At 47.7% G+C, this 20,234-nt stretch overlaps 2 protein-coding genes across 9 annotated transcripts in view; one reads left to right on the top strand and one right to left on the bottom strand.

The window, feature by feature from the left end:
* The window catches only part of TATDN2 (TatD DNase domain containing 2), a 57,015-nt gene that overhangs the window by 20,934 nt on the left and 15,847 nt on the right, over positions 1-20,234 (top strand). The window contains exons 5-8 of one of the 5 annotated variants that reach the window (XR_002828005.1): positions 1,104-1,231; positions 3,594-3,777; positions 4,198-4,369; positions 4,511-5,398. Coding sequence is in view for 2 of the 5 variants with exons in the window: in XM_006083847.3 (XP_006083909.1) it covers positions 1,104-1,231; positions 3,594-3,777; positions 4,198-4,338 (453 nt within the window). In the remaining 3 variants the exon portion in view is untranslated. Of the gene's footprint in view, positions 1-1,103; positions 1,232-3,593; positions 3,778-3,975; positions 4,074-4,197; positions 4,370-4,510; positions 6,418-20,234 lie in introns of those variants that run through there. The other 4 variants (XR_329703.3, XM_006083847.3, XR_002828006.1 and 1 more) reach the window with 4 other exon arrangements.
* Positions 11,206-16,869, bottom strand: GHRL (ghrelin and obestatin prepropeptide). 4 transcript variants are annotated; one of them, XM_023749665.1, is made up of 4 exons: positions 16,721-16,869; positions 15,199-15,334; positions 14,860-14,982; positions 11,206-11,961 (listed from the first exon to the last, which is right to left on the bottom strand). In XM_023749665.1, exons 1-4 carry the CDS (start codon positions 16,741-16,743, stop codon positions 11,797-11,799), a joined length of 447 nt encoding a protein of 148 aa, XP_023605433.1. In that variant the 5' UTR covers positions 16,744-16,869; the 3' UTR covers positions 11,206-11,796. The 4 variants fall into 4 exon arrangements, with proteins under 4 accessions (XP_023605433.1, XP_006083908.2, XP_006083907.1 ...); XM_006083846.3 differs by having other exon boundaries at positions 14,860-14,979; XM_006083845.3 differs by having other exon boundaries at positions 15,199-15,891; positions 16,721-16,848.

Below are 20,234 nucleotides of genomic sequence, written 5' to 3'. Positions count from 1 at the left end.
GCCTGCCTCTGTAGAGGTTCAAGGAGGGCTGATGTGTTCAGGAGGGCATCCAGCCAGCTATAGATATTGGAACTAGCCCATCTTTAAAGCGCCTACCAAGCGTTCTGTGATTTTGGTTCTTTCGGTCATTTTCCTTTAGTTGAACACACAGGTTAAACAAGAGTTACATTAGAATTGGTACTGGCTCAGTGCTTCTGTTATGAGAAGAGGTAGCACAAGTGTTAGACTCAAAAATGTCATTCTCAAGTGAGTATCACCTGACTCAAATTACCAAAAGCATGGTACTATTTGATGTAAAAAATACAAAATGAATTATATTCCACAATTGAAAAAAACTACTTATGAAAACATTAAGTTTAAGACGAGGTAATTTGTTTATAATGAATTAATACGTTTGTTCTAAACCTGGACTTGAGGAAAAATTAAGGCCTTAGCCCTACTTTTTCATTGAAATCATTAACAGTATGTGTATTTTATTAATAAAGGTTTAAAAATAGCTAGAGTTTTATGAAAAGAATATATCATATCTGTAGGTATTCACCTGGAAGAATATCTGATTTTGATTGAATAAAGAAAATATGTATAGTATTTATCTGAAAGCCAGGCATTGATATTGAGTATGTATAGGAAAAGGTGTAGAAGGTAATTACCTCTTGGGAGTAGAGCTGGGGAGAATGAGGGGAAGGACATTTAGCTTGTACTTTCTGTTTCTGAGCCCCATTCTGCCCCTGCAACCCCAAATAAGCCTTGTATAGTGGTTGCTATGTGGACTGCCTGGGTTCAGATTTGGTGGCACTACAGCTTCTCAGCTGCAACTTACTTGACTTCACTTGGAGCCTCAGTTTCTTCAACTGCAGGATGGGCTAAGAGCAATACTTAACTTAGGGTGCTTGTGAGGGATATAGGTCATAATGTACCTTAAGTGCTTTGAGTACTACCTGGCTCTTTAGTAAGACCCATTAAGTCTTACTGTTACTGAACATTATAGTTTAAAAACACAGAGTTTGAGACAGTGGATCTGCCCATTGGACTAGGTGTTCTGGAGGTAACAGACTTCTGAAGTGGCCCTAACCTGCACGTATTGTCACTTTGTCTTCTCCCAGGTATTTGAGAGACAGCTGCGGCTGGCCGTGTCTCTAAAGAAGCCCTTGGTGATTCACTGCCGAGAAGCTGATGAAGATCTGCTGAGCATCATGAAAAAATTTGTGCCCTCAGACTACAAGATCCATAGGTTAGGCGGGAGCTTCAGTGGGCAAATGAAACGAATGCTTCCTCTGTCTAGGCCGGTGGTCGGCAAACTGCAGCTTGCGAGCCACATGCGGCGCTTTGGCCCCTTGAGTGTGGCTCTTCCACAAAATACCATGTGTGGGCGCGCATGTACAGTGCGATTGAACTTCGTGGCCCATGCGCAGAAGTTGGTATTTTGTGGAAGAGCCACACTCAAGGGGCCAAAGAGCCACATGTGGCTCGCAAGCTGCATTTTGCCGACCACTGGTCTAGGCTGTTAGTTGGAAAAACGAAAACTCAGTAGGAGAGCATAGATACTATTATGTTTTTATGTAGTATCTTTACTAAAGATTAAATATTAGGTTGAACCATATGAAATTTCTGTTATTTAACCATTTTTTACTTACTAAACTGCAACTTCATATGGTTTGAGCTAATACCCTAAATCATCAGTGAGCAAAAAAGGGGCTTTTGTGACCTCTGTCCTGGTGGCAGGCGAGAATGGAGTCTCAGTTTTCAGAAATGAGGGCTGTTGATTTCGGGAAAGACTGCTGTGGAGTCCGGTGACTTAGCACACAGAAGATTCCAGGGCACCTGAAAAGAAATTTTCTTTTCTTTTTTGAATTTGAAAGCTCATTGAAGTACAGGATGTGAATAGTATCTAGAGGTTCTTAAGTTCACTTTGACATACTTCCTGATCTCTTACTGTGTACCTGTCCTGGCTGTTGGTTTAGCTGTGGGAGACTGGTGAGTCAGCTGGTTACTTCTCTACTGTAGAGAGTGTGGGTCTGAGGTGGGCATACGGTACTGTGAGAACCAGATCAGGGGCCATTAGCTAAGCCTAGCTCTAAAGGGATCAGGAGGCAATGCCTGGGCTGGTTCTATCAAGATGGGTGAGATGAGTTAACTGAAAAAAGCAGGGAGTCTAGAATCCAAACCAGGTCTTGACAGATGGTAGAAATGGGTGGGCCTGTCAGGCCTCTAAGCTGCTGCCTTTTGGGGGTCCAAGCAGAGAGTGAAGTCTCTGACCTCTGACTGGTGGCACACATCAGAGACGAGGCATAGTCACTTGGCCCTTCTGGTTGGTTTGTTGGTTTTTCATTGCTTTATTTTGGGCTGACTGTAAAGGAATTCTAATGACTGGTCGTAGGTTGAAGGAGGCTAGGATGGTCCAACAAGGTGTTGTGGCTGGAGGAAGGCCTGAATTTCCAGATTGATTTTATACACACACACACACACACACACACACACATTATACTAGAGGCCTGGTGCACGAAATTTGTGCACTGTGGGGGGGGTGTGGTCCCTTAGCCTGGCCTGCACCCTTTCAGTCCGGCAGCCTTTGGAGGATATCCCTGTGGGGAGTGGGCCTTAGCTGTCAGTCAGACATCCTTAGTGCTGCCGCGGAGGTGGGAGAGGCTCCCGCCACCTTCGCTGTGCTCGCCAGTCGTGAGCCTGGCTTCTGGCTGAGTGGGGAGTGCACTGACCACCAGGGGGCAGCTCCTGTGTTGAGCATTTGCCCCCTTGTGGTCAGTGCACGTCATAGCACCAGTTGTTCTGCTGTTTGGTCGATTTGCATATTAGCCTTTTATTATATAGGATAGGATTATATTATATTATATTTTATTTTTTTAAATATATTTTATTGATTTTTTTACAGAGAGGAAGGGAGAGGGATAGAGAGTTAGAAACATCGATGAGAGAGAAACATCAATTAGCTGCCTCCTGCACACCTCCTGCTGGGGATGTGCCTGCAACCAAGGTACATGCCCTTGACCGGAATCGAACCTGGGACCTTTCAGTCCGCAGGCCGACACTCTGTCTACTGAGCCAAACCGTTTAGGGCTATATTTTAATTATTATTATATTTATTATATTATGAACATGGAATGTGAACAGCCTTCAAATTAAGAGAAGAAAATTCATTCATAGTCTCACTCCTTGATGTATTTTTTTTGTTTCCTTTGAGTTCATTTGACTGCATAGACATAATTTTTACCTACTGTAGTTGTAATATTAAAGGGGCCACAGTTTTAAATTCTGCTTCTCTTTTTGTGTCATAAGCATACCCTGTCCCTGTATTGTTGCTGTATGTTCCTGGTAATTATTTTAAGTGGCTGTATAGTATTCTGCGGTGTAATGGGTTGATGGATGAGCATTGCTCACCAGGAATCATCTTGGGTCTTACTATATTGAAACCAGCTCTTGTCTGTGTTTACTGTGGAGTCCTTCCTTTGGATGCAAGCTTTACATTTCTGGATATTTATCCACAGAAAATAATGTAAAAGGGGTTATATGTCTAGAGGGAGTTGGGGCTGCTGCCCAGGTGATTGTGAGAGAGCGCTGATCTGGACTTCTCCTCTCAGGCATTGCTTCACTGGCAGCTACCCGGTCATCGAGCCCCTGCTGAAGCACTTCCCAAACATGTCTGTGGGCTTCACGGCAGTCCTGACGTACTCCTCTGCCTGGGAGGCCCGGGAAGCTCTGAAACAGATCCCGCTGGAGAGAATCATCGTGGAAACTGATGCCCCCTACTTCCTGCCTCGACAGGTAGGGGTGTCTCCAGGCTGAGTTGAGGCACTGAGGAGAGGGTGGGGAGGTGGGCGGTCACCATGACAAGGTTGGCAGGGCCAGAGCCCCAGTGATATCCAGGTCCCACCCTTGGCTATATAGATGTCTCCTTGTATTGCTCTGCAGAACCAAAAGTCTAGGGGGCTGAGAAGCTGAAGGGTAACCACTCTCTTCCAGGCAGTGCAAAGCCCTACCCTGTAGAGGGTAGTCCAAGGAAGCGTGGGACCCTGCTCACCCAGAGCCCCCCATGACTAGGACTCTCCCTGCACCTGCAGGTAAAGGGGTCTCTACAGGGCAGCCCCAAAGAGGTCCTTACTGGGGAAGGGCCGGGGAGGGAGCTCTGTGTAATGACTGTGCGCAGACAGCACAGCGATGTTCTGAATGTTTGATATCTTCCAGGTTCCCAAAAGTCTTTGCCAGTATGCCCACCCGGGCCTGGCCTTGCATACAGTTCGAGAGATTGCCAGGGTCAAAGATCAACCGCTGTCCCGCACCTTGGCTACCTTGCGTGAGAACACCAGTCGCCTCTACAATCTTTAAGCAGAGAGAGTGCAGGAGTTTTCTATAAAAGGTCATAAAATTTACATTTATGTTTTTAAAAATTGGGACAGAAGCTTTTTTTGCTGCATTTTATTAATGTAGAGAGTAGCCTGATTTGTCTTGAGTGAACTTGGTTTGAAACCTTCTTCCTTTTCTCTTCTCTACCCTCCAGGACGACCAGTGACCTAACAGCATAGGCTGGGTTTCATCTCTGCCTGGGTCCAGGACAAGGAGAAAACCAAGATAGGAAACAGGATATTTTCCTTGAAACTTCATCATCAGGCTTTTGATCTTGGCTATGGGTAGGGGGGTTCAGTGGAGGGGGGGGCGTGGGGAGCAGGAAGGGGGGTTGCCTCCTGGTCACATGCTCCAGGGCAGTCAGGGAGGAAGAAATACTAGTAGAAGGGTGCAACAAGTTTGCCAATCCAAATCTCTGTTCTCTGCAGCCTGTGTTTTTGAGCAGTCTGCGAATAAAGTCACCCTCCTACTAGTCTAAGCCCATGTTGGTGTGTAACTTGGTTCCTGGTCCTCAGTTCTGAGAATGAGCTCCCAGTGAGAAACCTATGGGGGATCTTTGCTGGAGACCGGTGAAGTCACCCCCCTGCAACCAAAGGAGTCATCCCCTTCTCTTCCATGGATAACTCTTCAGTGTGGCTGTCGCTGTGTCAACTCTGCATCGGCACAGGTGGAAGGACTCGACTACTGGTTTCACTGGTTCCATTGCCATCAATACAGAGGGGGCAGAAAGGCACGCATTGTCCAGGGAAAGTCCTGGCTGATGGAGATCTGGACAGAATGGGGGAACTCAAGGAAGAGGCCTTCTTGAGGAAGAGGACCCCAAAGAAGGTGTTTCTACTTACTGATGCCCCAGGGCTGCAACTCGGCTGTGTTAAACTGATCAAGGTCCAGCCTGTAGCAGAAGCTACTTGCTAGTCTGCTGGTGAGGTCCCAGCCGCCCTTCGTTCCATTTTGCCCTCTTTCCCTGGAACACTGGACCAGAAATACTCATACTTTTTCATTGCATATGACAGCCTCTTGTGTGTCCCTCCCAGGTTAAGAGGTAAATCAGTTTACTTCTTCAAAGCTCTGCTGGGGTCACTCGGCCATGTTCTGTTGCCTTTGCCCAACAAGCAGGCCTGATGTCTGTAAATCTCTCATTCCCCCTCTGGGTGGTCTCCCTTGCCTTTGCCTCCTCTGTGTCCTTTCTCTGTGTTGGAAATGAGAGCCTCTCCTTTGACTTTTGAGCATCTGGGGTCAACTCAGATTTTAAGCTGTGTTCTGTTTCCTGCTGGTGCCTTCTAAAGGTATATTCATTACAGGCCCTGGAAGGTTATAATGGTCACGGGGTAAATGTAAGGACACTGCACTTTGTCCAAAAGGATCCTTTACCCCAATCTGCAGTGAGACAGGCCACCGAATTCCTTGTGTGTTTCTTGGAACCTGGTGGCTTACATCATAAAATCCATCACTTAATGCTGGATTTCTCTAGGTGATTTTGGAAGGTGCATTTGAGCCTTGTAAGTTAAAAGGAAATGGGCTTAACATTTTTTCTAGATGGTATTTCTGTTTTGCCCCTGTGCACAGTTGCTGGCCTGAGAAGTGGGCCTTGATTCCCTGTTGACCTTCCATGGATTAGTTGTGCGTTGTTTGTGCCTCATGTTTGCCAGTGTGGGGAACTGGGGGCTCGTTCTCCTGTTTGGAAGATTTGGGGAACTGCTAAATATTTCAGAGTGTTTCATTGTCATCCAAATGAACTGCAGCATATATATCTCCTTCATAAGCCCTGTATGTCAGTACTGCCTACATGGGAAACCAACTAGTCCTGCATTAAAGGGTTAAAGGGATGACTAAATGGATATCTCAGAGCCTATGCAGTCTTCCTGCCAAGGTAACGCACAAGGTGCTATACACTTTTATCTCTAGGATTTAGGATTACTTCTGTGCTGTGGTGTGAAAGCTGGTTGGCAATGTTTTTGTTGTTGGATGGCTGACTTGATTGTTTTTGCTGTGCTGCTGGAATGCCTCTGTATTACCCCTACCCATCAGTTTCTGAAAATAAAGGGATAGATTCCCAGCCAACTCCCATGCTCTCCACGTTTGTTTAGAGTTCTCAGAATGAGAACAGTGGTTCAGTTGGTGGCCGACTTCGAAACCTGCGATCCCAGAGGTCTGACATTCTCGAGTATACAGGTGCCTCTGCAAAATTGCATGAGATAAGTAAGACATGGTATCTTCTTAAAAGTTCTGCTGCCTTTGAGCGTTAACTTTTATCTTACACTTTGGGAACTCAGATATACTGCTGCTTCCTAGCCTTTGAAAACTATATAGATAGATTCTTTTCTTTTTCCAGAGCAGTGCAGTAAGAGGAAGAAATATCGAGTACACAAGTGTGGTACTGATGAATCAGTTGTACTGTTTTTGGACTGTGGACTGATGCCTCTGGGTAGACTGGAGCACATTCTATTTCACTACTTGCACATGTATTTAACTCAGTCCTCTAATTTTTATGGAGGTATTGTTGAACACAGACGCACAAGCCAAAAGTAAACCTGGAAAAAGGAAGGCTCTGCTGCGAGAATGTTAAACAAATTTGAAATCTCTGTTAATGCATCATCTTTGAGATAGTCATTGACTGCATTTTCAGCATATTCCTTCACTTTGGTTCAGTTTCCTTTCCGGTTGAACACAGTTGACTCTGCTACTCAGTGATAGTCGGTTTGTGGCTGAAAATCTGTTGAAATATTCAGTGATTAAACAAACTCAAACAAAGATGGCAGCAGAACTGCTGATCAGTGGCTAGCCAGCCCTTGTGGTCCCTGTCAGTGCTCATTTGGAGTGGATTCAGATTAAGGAAGGTAGCTAAGCATGGGTCCCCATTCTTCTGTTTACATGTTGCCATAAGGGAATTTCTGAGCACACACCTGTAAGTGTATGATGAGTTAAATACATGTGCTAGTATACTGATATACTAGGTATATCCTAAAACACAAAATAAGCTTTTTATGAGGAGAATTTTTTTCCTTCAACAAATTTCTTTTAGTATATGTGCTGCCGAAGCGAGCACTCCTTCAACAAATTTCTTGTTCACCCCAAGGGTAAATACACCCCATTCAGAGAACCTTAAGTTAGTGGTATCATTAAATAATGTTAGAGGAATAGGTCTAAGAAGGGTGACATAGGACCTTGTTTGAAATGCTACATTTTTTCAAGTGTGTCCCTTCTTTCCTTTGATGTTTTATTTCTGCCAGTTGTTGACTTGAAGTTGACCCAGTGTATTATGAAGGAAAATAAAAAAAACAGAAACAAGCCCTGAAAGGTTGTTGGTTTGGCATGCAGGAGAGGCAGCGTATAGATGTTTCACTCTCACATCAATGTTTCTCTCCCTCTCCCTTCTTTTTCTAAAAGTCAATAAACTATTTTTTTTTTAATTTTACTTTAAAAATAAAAGAAATCCCTTGGACCCAAGGCAGCAGGGCAAGAAAATACCATTGAGAGGCAGTAGACTTTGAAACGCATGGACTCAACCACTACAGCTCTGGATATGAGTGGGCAATGTATTTGCTGTGTGACCTTGGAAAGTTAATTTCTCCAAACTTCAGTTTCCTCCCTCCGAAGTAGCTTGTGAAAATTAGCTGAAATTGCATTAACTACTTACAAGTATTTAGAACAACGCCTGGTGCACTGCAGGGATGAAGTAAGTGATGATGGTTAGAATAGTTGAATGCCTATTATGTGCCAGGTGTCCTTGAGGGAGATACTGTGTTCAGTCTCTATAGTAACCCGGGTAGGTGGGTATTTTAATTTGAGGAACCTGAGAAATTCAATATTCTGGTCTGGATCAGAACTGGTATTCAAGTTCAGGTCTGAGTCTAGCCCAAGGGTGGGCAAACTTTTTGACTCGAGGGTCACAATGGGTTCTTAAACTGGACCGGAGGGCTGGAACAAAAGCATGGATGGAGTGTTTGTGTGAACTAATAAATATAGATTCAAAGTAAACATCATTACATAAAAGGGTACAGTCTTTTTTTTTTTTTTAGTTTTATTCATTTCAAACGGGCCGTAGTTTGCCCACGGCTGGTCTAGCCCATATCTCTCAACCACATCATGGGCCTGCCCCAGGTGAGATTGCCCAGTCCAGAGTGGGCTTAAAAAATGTTAAAAAAAAATTTTTATATATTTTTTTAATGAATGACGCAGGCAAGTGGCAGAGAATGCTTGTCAGTCCTTTGAGAGAGAAGTAAGTCTTTGTTCTTTTTTTTGATGGGATGGAGCTGACCAGCATTCCCACCAGGGTCTGGCACACATCCCCCTCCTAAGCACCGTCCCCAGCCCAATCCATGGCTGCTGCTTCCCCAGGTCAGCAGCTGGTTTCCTGGGTCAATTTGATCACACTTGGACCTTCCATCCTCTCTAGCTGTTAAGAAGAGGGCTGTGGGTGTGGTTAGGGTGATCAGGGTTGTGCCCCCACTAAACAATGGAACTGGGATGTGGCTAAGCTTCAGGGCAGCATGTCAGTCTAGACCTCAGTACTAGGGAGCTGGCTATCTGGTGGCTGTAGAAGATCATTTCCCTCCATTTCTATTTCTTCCACTACCCCCACTTAGTTCATCTGTTCTCCAATACCTTAAGTTCCTTTAATGGTGATAACCTGTTTCAGTCTGTGGCTTAGATGACGATGCTTTTGAAAGCAAAGACTCAGTAAGGTCACTGTGTAGTCATATAATCAGGTGTCTGGTCATCTGAGAGATGGGAGTGTGTGTGTGTGTGTGTGTGTGTGGTCTGCCATCTGCCCAACAGAGTCTACAATAGAGCTGGGACTAAATCGATGGGGAAGAAGGTAAGAGAGAAGAAACAGGACACCTTTTTCATGTGTTCACAGTTCTGTTGAGGGTCCCACCTGGCCAGGTCTCAGTTTTTTTTTTAAGTTTTATAACAATCGACACCTATTGTATGCCAGGCGGGGCAATCTGGCTGCAGTGTGCTGTGCCGTCTGAGTAGAGTCCAGTTCCCTCTAAGCCACTTTATAGAAGCCATTTAATAACCTGGGATCTTGTTGAAGTACAGATCCTGATATAGTAGGGCAGGGATGGGGCCCAAGATGGCATTTCTAAGGAATTCCCGGATGACCCACAGATCACATGGAGTTCCTGGATGATCAATGGCAGTTGGGTTTCAGTGCACCTACCAGTGGTTGGTACCTAAAGGGCTGTGCCTTGAGTGCCAGGTGGCCAAAATTTTACTCAAGAAGATACTTGGCTTCTCGAGCCCTCTGTGGTAGTTTTTTCCAGTGTGGGTGTTACCCCAACTCTGCAGAGGGGTGCCCTACATATTTCTAGGGGATCATGTGTCTGACTGGCAGTGCATCTCTTTGGAATCTCCCTCCTTGTTTGCTTTTCTCTCCTATTGATTCACCCATCATCACCAGCTTTCAGAAACCAGTTTGCATGTTATGCTAAAGTGTAAATGACTGATAGGTGACATTTCCTCCTAGGAAGGCTGGTGTCTTTCCTGGAATTAAATTGTGGAACTTACGGACCAAGGTTCGATTCAGCTGTGAGCTGGAGTTGGAAATGTGGGACAACTACCAGGTATCAGTGAAGTAATGAAGGCAGTGGCCTGCCTTGCCTATGTGAGTTGGTATCTACTTTGCTGGGCTTCTCAGTAGTGAACAAAGAGGAAGCCCTTCCCAGCAGTGGCTAGAAGCCAGTGTTAGCACCCACTTGATAACTTTAGACTCATGCTTTGGCATCCCCAGAATCCTGTTCTGATCTTGAATGTGTTTAGTAGATTTTAGCTCTGATAATGTCACCCGTACTTTCTTTGTCCATACAGTCCTATATATATATATATATTGATTTCAGAGAGTAAGGGAGAGGGAGAGATAGAAACATCAATGATGAGAGAGTATCATTGATCTGTCTCGTGCACGCCCGTTACTGGGGAGTGAGCCCTCAACTGGGGCATGTGCCCTTAACAGGAATCAGACCCGGGACTCTTCAGTCCACAGGTCACTGCTCTATCCACTGAGCCAAACCAGCTAGGGCAGCTGTGGGCAAACTACGGCCTGTGGGCCGGATGCGGCCCGTTTGAAATGAATAAAACTAAAAAAAAAAAAAAAAAAAAGACCATACCCTTTTATGTAATGATGTTTACTTTGAATTTATATTAGTTCACACAAACACTCCATCCATGCTTTTGTTTCGGCCCTCCGGTCCAGTTTAAGAACCCATTGTGACCCTCGAGTCAAAAAGTTTGCCCACCCCTGGACTAGGGCCACACAGTCCTTGATAATAAGCTCTCATTGCAACGTTGCACTTTGATATTTAAAGGAACTGTGTCTTTCTTTCTCCCCTCCCCATCCTCTTCTCCCCTCTCTTCCCTTTCCCCTCTTACTTATTCTTTGTCTCTCTCCCCTCCACTCCTCTTCTGGCACACACACCCAGTAGTCTCTCTGCTTGTATGAGGTGGTCTAGTGTGGTTTTCTGAGTGTGCACACCTGCCTTGCTACATATCCTTCTTTTCTCTTTCCATTGACCATAGAACAAGACTTATTTTTCCAGTGACATTTTCCTCTTCGGTGAAATAATTCTCATTACGAACACTTAGCACACATTTTGAATATTTATTAGGCTCCTAAGCTAGTACCACTCAGAGCTGGGAGTTGTAGAAGCAATCTAAAAGCCACGGTGAGCACTTCTAAGGGTAGTAGGAGAACAAAGAGGTGGGCCCGTCCTGTGGATGGTCACTTGTCTGCTGGGACCTCTGAAAAGCAAGGGTGTAGATGTCAAAATTCTGAGTCTGCTATCTGGCCAGTGCCATCAGAGATGGTTTTCTTACACAGTGGTGACTGGTGAGGTGGTGTCTTGTAATGGGGGAAGCCTTGGGCTGTGACTTGGGCAAGTCACTAAAAGCTCGGAGTCTTGGTCTCCTTATCTGCATGGAAGGGTGAGTGCGAGTCTCTGTCTGCCTCGAGTGGTGGGTGGGTTAGGTGATGCCATGTTGGTGACAGAAGTGCTTTGCAGGTTGTAAGGTGCTTCCAGTGGCCTTGATCAGGGGAAAGTTGAGTGGTTTCTTTACAAGGTAAGAGGGGATTCAAATAAAAACAGAAAAAACTTTGCTTAACTGGCTGTGGAGCCCATTCTTCTGAATGCAATTGTAGCACTAATTCCTGTTGTTTGTGAAGTAAAATTATACAGTAAAGGTGTTGTAACATCAAATAATTTTATACTTTATTAGGGGTGTTAGCTCCATTTTATGGTTGCGGAAATTGGGGTTCACTGGGGCTCCAAAGCTAGTTCTCAGAACTTAGTACCCTCTTTGAATACAAAAACACCCTCCGAGCCACTCAAATACCAGCCCCGCCCACTCCTGCCGCTATTTGGGAACGAGGAATTGGAAGCTCTTTGAGAGGCAGGGGTCAGGGAAGAGAACTTTTCTTGTGTCACCCATAATGTGGGCTCACATTTGGGACTCCGAGAAAACTCTGAATTGACCTGACCCGGGCAGGGACTTACCATTGGCTTCTTCCCAAAACATGTCCTGAAGAAACTTCCCCAGGGCCTGGCCATGCCAGTGGGACTGAGCCCCTGACAGCTTGATTCCAACATCAAAGGGGGCGTTGAACTAGGAGGAGAGTAGGGAGGACCCAGGAAATGTCAGAGGTTCCAGCCTCCCACACCCCTGCCCCAAACACTTCATCCCAAAGGGTCAGAGAGGGAAAGGGCCTGTGGGCCCAGCAGGTGCACCGAGGGATAGCTCAGTTCTCTTCTTTGTACGCCCATTCTTTTTGCCCCCTCCATCTTTAGGAGGCTAACCTTGACACTCTTCCTTTACCGCTAAGGTAAAAGCTGTGGTGTCCCCTAGCAAGCCCCCCTCCCTGCCGTGCAGTTTTTGAAGACAATGTTGAATCACAATGGTGGAATTTCAGGCCCTGGCAGGGAGGTTTGGGGGAAGTGGGCTTACCTGGTGTACATAGCACTAGCCTACGTGATGGTCTCTACCCCCTCCACTGCCCCCACCTCTCCTTTCCCAGGTGCTTTGTCTCATATGCACAGGCCTCTGTTCAGTGCAGGCAGGAAGCTAACCTTTTCCTAGAGCTAAGTTCCTTCTTCTTTCTCGGCTTCTGTTTTTTTCCTTCTGCAGGGAGAGAGCACCATTTTCCCTACTTGGCAATCTGTGAGGTGATTTACTGTCACTAAAAGCTTTGGGGAAACAGGAAAGAGCTGTGTTTGCAGCCACATCATTGTTTTCTCCCTTGAGACCAGAGACTGTATCTTTATCTCTGTTCATCCAGTAGCTGCCTCAGCACCTGGCCATGTTGGTCACTGAGATGTCTGAACACCTCCATGGGTCAGTGGAGGACTCTTGATGTTGGAAAGAACCCCTGCTCCTTGGTCCTTCTGCCCACTACACTCCAGACAGGAGGTGTTACCCCCATTTTCAGATAAAGCAGCTGAGACCCAGAGAGGTTAAAGGACTTGTTTGAGGCCTCAGAAGAGTTGGTGGCCAAGGACTAGAATGCAGGATTCTTAAGTCCACCAGTCCCAGGACCTCTGCTAGCCCCAGGGGTGTGGCAGCGCCCAGGTACCACTATGACTCCTATTTTACAGATGAGCGAACTGCTCAGAGAAGTTATCAAAGCAACAAATGGCTGTTTGTTCCTTTAAAACAATTTACCTTCCCCACTTGTTCCTTTAAAACAATTTACCTTCCCCACTTGTCTTCACTGTGAAGGTGGAGAGTATGGGGAATGGCATGATTGGTTTTTTAGGGAACTTGGACCCTCCCGTTATCTCCCTTCAGTAAAGATTCAAAGATACATCCCCTCCACCCCCCGTGGCTAATGTGGGGTGGTCAGATCACTGGAACAGACTCCTTAGGGACTTGCTGGCTGGAACTGGGTGGCAGGGGCAGTTGAGAGGCGGCGTGGCGACTGGTGGGTGGGAGATGAGCTCCAGGTGACCTGACAAGACTCCCTTGGCCTCGGCGTCTCGTCTGTTCAGTGGGAGATGGGTGGGGTAGGGGAGTGGGAAGGGCTTGGTTTGAAAAATATTAAAGTCCTGAAACTAGATTTTAGGAGGAAAATGTTTGAAGGAAGTGGGGGGCCTGGGATGAAAGAGGTGGAGCCCTAGGATGGGAGGGGCTTCCGGAAGGTGTTGCTGGCCTCCTGCCCCACCCATCTCCTACCGCTACACCACCTCCCAGACATTTCAGACTTCTGGTTCTAGCTGAGGCAGCCCGGGCCGTTTCTTCTGAGGCCAGCCTTTGTGGAAACTAGAAACTTCCAGCCCTGCCTTGAGTCAGCCGCCACTGAAATCGCTTCCCCATCTGGGCTAATTTAGAGTGACCCCAGCTGGGTGAGTACCTGCCGGCGGGAGCTGCCAACCTCACTAAGAGAGTTCCCTGATTTTCATTTACGGCCTCGAGTGCGGATGTGGTGGGCTGAGGATGTCCCAGGTGGTACGGAGGAAGTGCCTGAGAACACCTTTAGGTTTACAGAGGGTCAGAGAAAGCATGGGTTGGGGAGCTCATCCCTGACAGGAGAAGTGGCTGGTGGGTGGTTAGAGAAAGGCCAAGGCAGGACACACTTCAGCTTCTCTCAGGCCAGAGAGAGTGAGAGGCACTCCCTCTGTCAGACCGTAAGGAGGAAGAGAGGACTTGGGGACTGACTCAGCCCTGACCTTCAGTTTTACCGCTGCCGCCCTCTGGCAGTGGCATCTCAGGCAAGTACATTGTCTGAACTTCTAATCAATGAGGGCAATGATACCAGCTCCCAGCAGCTCAGTAACTGCCATGGTTGAGTATTAAGTACCATCCAGGGAATTCTGGTTTCTCTGCATGGAGGTGTCTGTCGCCACCGAAATCTTGTCAGAACCGTCTGCTAACCACACACAGCCAGCCTTTCAGGAAAGTTACCTGGATGACCCTATGAAACCCATTTCTCCCTCCAGTCCCCCCCTTCCCAGTCCCCCCCTTCCTAGTCCTCCATTTATCTCTAAACTATTTCCTTATCTCAGGCAAGATTAGCCAGAGTCAGGGCAAGCCTGGCTGGTCTGTCTTCATCCACAGATGGGCTTCAGCAAGTGGGCCCTGCAGCCCCGCCAGCAGCAGCTTGCCGGCCAGGATGCGGTCTGGGCGCACTGCAGCCCAGGTGAGGTCTGAGAGGCCCTGGGCAAACCAGAATGTTTTCTGTGGGGAAACACCTTCAGTCTACGACCAGCTATGTCTACCTGGGTATCTTTCTCTGGGCACCCCGTTTGCTGCACCCTTTGAAAATATCTGGCGCCTGCTAGCGTCCCCTTCTCTCTCCTCTGCTCATGGTTCCTGTACGTTCCCATTCTGTGGTAGCAAAGTTACTTCTCTTAGATATTTGCCTCTTCATGGGCACAGACCTCATAGAGCACAGTGCAGTCAACTATTTTCATGCTGGTAAGTGGACCCCTGTTCATGCTATCACCCCCTGCCTTCCCTTCCCTCATCCCCTCCCCCGCCACAAAAGCATAAAACTACAGAGGAACCAACCCGAATTTCCAGCTCATCCTCTGCCCCTTCCTCCCGATTTCCGTCTTCTGGGCGGAGCCAGCCTTCGAGCTCTCGCTCTCGGGGCTGCAGTTTGGCTGGTGGCTTCTTGGACTCCTTTCTCTGCTGGAGAGAGAGAGTTTTCTTTAGGGCCCTAAGCCCCCATATCCTTCCAGAGCAGAGAGAGGCGGGGCCTATAAGTCAGACCCAGGGCCCTCTGTGTTCTCTGTGAAGGCTGCCCAGAGAGGTTGAGCCACTGCCCACGTCACACAGCTGGCTGCTATGGCAGGGCTGGAATGAGATGCCCCGTCAGAATGTGGGGCTTCGTGGGGAGAATCTCACCTGCGCTTTCTGGTGTTCGGGGCTCAGGAAGCTGGAGCCTGCCATGGCCAAGTCCACCCAGAGCACACTGAGGAGCAGCAGGCTGCAGATGGTCCCCGGGGAAGGCATGGCCTCAGCTGGCTTGGGACAGATGGGCCTGGAGAAGAGAGTCTCCAGTTAACACGCTCCCCCTCCTCTCCCTTCGCGTCCACTGCCCTCCCAGCGCCTCGGAATGCAGGTAGGAGCCTAGCACACAGGGCTTTGACCTGGGATGGCAGCTCTCCCCGCTGCTTAAGGCAGAATGAATTGGAGGATGTCTGTGTTCTCTTCCCAGACTGTTCAGGGCAGACCCCTTGGCAGTGGATTCCCCATGTGTTTGCCTCAGCCCCCAAAGACCTCGCCAAGCTTCTTAACAGGTGATGAAGCTGACCCAGCAAGATCCCCAGGAGACCTAAGCCCAGTTATGTCTGAGCAACCAGGCTGCCCCAGCTTGTGCAACCTCCCCTTGGTTCAGATGGGCCTGTGAATGGCCAGTAAGTTAAACCCATAAGCAAACCCACAGAGTGAGAGAGGGTGCCTACCTGGGATTCCTGGCGGAGGTGACACCTGGTGGCTGGCTGGTCCTTATATAGGAAGCCTTGTGTTTGTTTTAAACCAGCAACCTCATCTCAGGGCAGCCTAGTTTCCAGGGGCTGATTTACATTCCTTGGTCCTCTGGGTAGAAATCAACAATGGAGGTTAAATGCCCAGAGAGATTGTTGGGTTGGCTTGGGGTGGCCATCTGCTCCAGCTGTCCACAGATGGCCCTGGCCCTGGTTTCGGTGGGAGGGAGAGGAGTGGCCGGGGGGCGGGGGGTGTCCAGGCTGGCTTTGCTGCTCTGTGAGATCTCACGACTTTCTGATGAGATTGGGTGGCATGACTGTAGACTTCTCTCCTTTCTGAACCCCCCTCCGCCCTGGATAGAGCGAGTTTACCATCATTAGCTTTCTAAGCTTTCTAGTCCTGCCCCTGCAGTTCTGTGACTGATGCTGCTCTGGCTCCCACAAGCCTCTGGAGCACAAGGGAGCCTGGCTCATGTAATTCTGCCTCCCCAGTGAGGGAAGTCCCTCTTTACAGATGAGGAAACTGCTGGGAGGGTCGGCAGCATGAGCTCCTAACTGTCCTCTAAGGAGCAGGTGTAGGGATCATTTTAATCAGTGGTTAAACCTCAGTCATTCCCCCTGGGTGAGGCATGATGGCTCTGCATGGCTTGGTGTTTCTTGTGGGCTTGCCTCCCCTCCCCCAGCCCAGTTCTGAGGGAACAGATTGGATCTGGAGGCAGAAGGGCTATGACCTGCTATTGGCACAACTAACTACTCAAATTGGTTGGCGTTAGGCAGATCACTAATAATCCCCCTTGTGGCAGGGCTGCCTCTCAGTGGTTTTGAGGATTCTTATAATCTGTAAGGCAGCGTACAGATGACAAGTATTTTTGTATCAGGCCCAAGACCTTGTGCCAAGCATGTGCGATGGTCACACGTTCTTGGATGAAGGATTAACTAACCTTAACCTGTCCGAGTGCTTCATCTATTGGATGCCCAAGCAGTGACTCCTAGGGTTGAATGCAATGTCTGTATCAAAGTCCCAGGAGGAGCTCACTTCAGGCTGGGGCTCCGGGCAAGAGGCAGATGGTGGCAATGGAGCGGGCTTTGAAGGGAGGGCATCGCTGCAAGCAGAGTGGCATGAGTGATGGGAGCAAACAGAGGCATGGTGTAGACTGTTGGGGACAACAGTGAGAAGGCTGGGTGGCTTGGAGGATGGTGGTGGTGGGAGGAGGCCAAAAGAAAGGCCTCGAAGGAGTTGGGGTCAGGCTCTGCACTGCCTCGAAAGCTGCTGGCACAAGGAGTGTGGGCTTTATGTGCAGGAGGGAGCCCGCTGAAGGGTCTTTAACAGGAGGGACAGAGCATAGAATCATGAGCGAGTTGGAAAGCCTTAAAGACTTGGGATGCTGGACCTTTTATTTCACTGGAAGAAAAAACATAACTTCCCCCAAAGCCACCCAGCCTAATCCAGTGCTCTCTCTCCTTCCTGCTTCCAGGAAAGTCAGTGTGCTCCAAGCAGGGTGGGCCTGGGGCAGAGAACCAGTTAGGGGGAGGTCTTGAGGCAGTAGAACAGCTGATGGTTAAATGCCACCTGACTTGATGATTGACTTCAGGGGGCACAGGACCCATGTAGAGACTCTCGGGACAGTGGAGGCCCAGGAGGGGCTGGACAGCCCCTCAGTAGAATGTGAGGGACTGAGTACCTCCTGCTGAAAAACATCTCATCACCAGCTGCGGCGGGGGCTTCCCCCTGACAGCCACCCGAGCTTAGGGCCAGAGGGCTGAAGGTGGAGACGGTGGGGAGAAGACCCACAGCTTGTTCACAGCCACCCTCGCCCCCACCAGAAGGAAACCACCCAAAACCCCAACTATGGTGACCAGGCACCAACCGAGACACGAAGCCTCTGCTTTTTCCTGACCCTGGAGGCCTCTGGAGGTAGGAACCCCTGTGTTGATCTTAGATAACAGCACCAGCGAGCAAACACCCACACGGATTGTGTTATCTTTGGGAAACAGAGAGGTGGCTTGTGTGATGGAAACCACCCTGATCACATACCACAGAGGAGGCTGGTGGGAAGGAAGGAAGATCTGATGGATGGCAGAACCACTGAGGGAGGAGGGAGGCGGCACCCAGAAAAGTACCTCTGCCCACTCACAGCTGGGGAGTGGGGACAGACCCGGGTGGAAACGCATGCAAATCTGGACCAGGAGGAAGACCATCGACTTGGGGAAAGAGCCAACTTCCCTGGCTCACTTCCCCCTCATTCCTTCCCAGGGTGGGTAATACCAAGCCCAGATTGGCACCTCCCTGTGCCTGCATCCTCCTCAGAACTTAGGTGCTCTACGCATGCTTCCTCTGGGTAGCTTGCTGGCTGGTGATTTTCTTCCCATTGCAGGGCCTCGAGGGCCTGCCTTAATGAGTGGAGAAGCACTCGCCACTTTAATTGCTATATGTACATGGTGTCTGACAACAAATTATCTTTATACACTTTCCACTGTAATTCATTTGTACTAATAATTAGTTGGCTTAGCAAGCACTTTTTTCATTAATTAGGCTGAACCTTGGTCTGAATGAGGCAGGTTTGGGGGCTGTAGGAAGAGGTGTTATTTTCTGAGATGGGGCTTTTCGGTGGCTTTTTCCTCCTAGTTCTGGTTCCCATAGCCTCTAGGTCAGCATTGTTCAATAGAAATATCATGTCAGCCTCAAATAAGAGCTTCTATGTAATTTTAAATTTCCCAGGAGTCTCATTAAAAAAACAGAGAAACAGGTAAAATAAACTTTAATAATATTTTAACTCTAAATATTCCAATATTATTGGTTCAACATGTAATAAATATAACAATAATCAACGAGGTATTTGACCCTGGCTTTCTTTTTTAAAAAATATATTTTTATTGATTTCAGAGAGGAAGAGAGAGGTAGAAACATCAATGATGAGAATCATTGATTGTCTGCCTCTTGCATGCCCCCTACTGAGGATCGAGCCTGCAACCCGGACACGTGCCCTTGACCGGAATCGAACCCAGGACCCTTCAGTCCGAAGGCTGATGCTCTATCCACTGAGCCAAACCAGCTAGGACCCTGGCTTTCTTTTTACTAAATCTTCAAAGTCCAGTGCATCATATTGGTACAGCACACAAGTCAGACCAGCCACGTTTCAGTGTGCAGTAGCTGCATGTGGCTTATGGCTACTGCTCGGGACAACAGTTCTAGATACTCATGGTGCCACTCTTCACACTTCCGTAACCGGACCCATGCTCGCTCTTTCATCTCCCTGCTGTCCACACCAAGCCTCTCCCGCGGGGCTTCCCTGTTCTCCTGCCATCGTGGGGCTGGAGCCCCAACAAGTTGTCTCTTTCGTATCTTTAGTCTTTCTCTTGAGTATCTTCTTCCCTCAGCCCAGGTCTCTCATCCTGGAAAAGCCTGTTTACACCCATCCCCTTTCTCATGCTACACTCAGGCAGAATTCCCTTTCTCTGCATCCTATTCCTTACTGTGCACTGATCCCTCAAAGCCCTATAGCTTGACTCTCATCACCCAGAGTTGCTGGTGCAGCCTTAGCCTAGGGACCATGCAGTGTCAACTGCTGGGTGCATACCTAGCTGAGCTGCACTGGCCTCATGGGGGAAGCAGATCATTTTATGCCTAATCTTCTGATTCTGACCCAGATGTTTGGGGGCGGGGGGGTTCCAGGGTCTATATTTTAACAAGTACTAGTATTTCTGAGTATAAAATAATGCTTGATCCTAGCAGAACATTTGGCCATGTGGAAGATAAACTCTATGTATATTTTAACTTACTTTGGAAAATTTCAAACATGAAAAAAAAAGGTAGAGTAATATAATGAGTCTCCAAGCATCTACCATCAACTTCAACATTTATTAACATCTTGCTTCTTCTATTTAAACCCCACATTGTTTTTGTCTTTTTTGGGGAATAATGTAAAAGCAAATCCTAGTAATTGTGTAATTTCAGTCTTAAAAACTTAGGTATATATCTTTAACAGGTAAAATACATAGTTGCCTTATTTGAATCAGGATCCAAACAAAACCCACATTTGGTTGATGTATGTCTTAAGTCTCTCTTAGTCTACAACAGTCTCCCTTACCTGTTCCTCCTCTCTTTCATCCCAAGGCATTTATTATATTTAAAAAAATATATTTTTTTAAATTGATTTTAGAGTGGGAGAGGGAGAAAGAAACATCGATTGGCTGCCTCCTGCATGCCCCGCACTGGGGATCAAGCAGTGCCCTGACCATGAATCAAGCCTGTGACTCGGGTGCACAGGACTATGCTCAACCAACGGAGCCACACCAGCAGGGTCCACGCCATTTATTAAAAAAACAAAAACAGGTTATTTGTCCTGTACAATTTCCCACCTTCTGGACTTTGCTGATCGCTTCCTGTGGTATTACTTAACTTGTTTCTCTCTCCCCTGCTTTCTGTAAACTGGTAGTTATATCTTCAGATGAAGT

Source organism: Myotis lucifugus, unplaced genomic scaffold (assembly GCF_000147115.1).
Source record: "Myotis lucifugus unplaced genomic scaffold, Myoluc2.0 scaffold_8, whole genome shotgun sequence".
NCBI lineage: Eukaryota > Metazoa > Chordata > Mammalia > Chiroptera > Vespertilionidae > Myotis > Myotis lucifugus.
This window is presented reverse-complemented; position numbering and strand designations above follow the sequence as displayed.

Excerpts from the sequence above, each read along its gene's own strand:
- GHRL (XM_023749665.1), bottom strand. The coding sequence starts at position 16,743 with ATGAAGCACTCGGACAGGTTAAG. Across the intron at positions 15,335-16,720 it reads AAGCACTCGGACAGGTTAAG|GCCCATCTGTCCCAAGCCAG; the intron begins GTTAGTTAATCC and ends TCTCTTCTCCAG. Across the intron at positions 14,983-15,198 it reads CCGAACACCAGAAAGCGCAG|CAGAGAAAGGAGTCCAAGAA; the intron begins GTGAGATTCTCC and ends CTCTCTCTCCAG.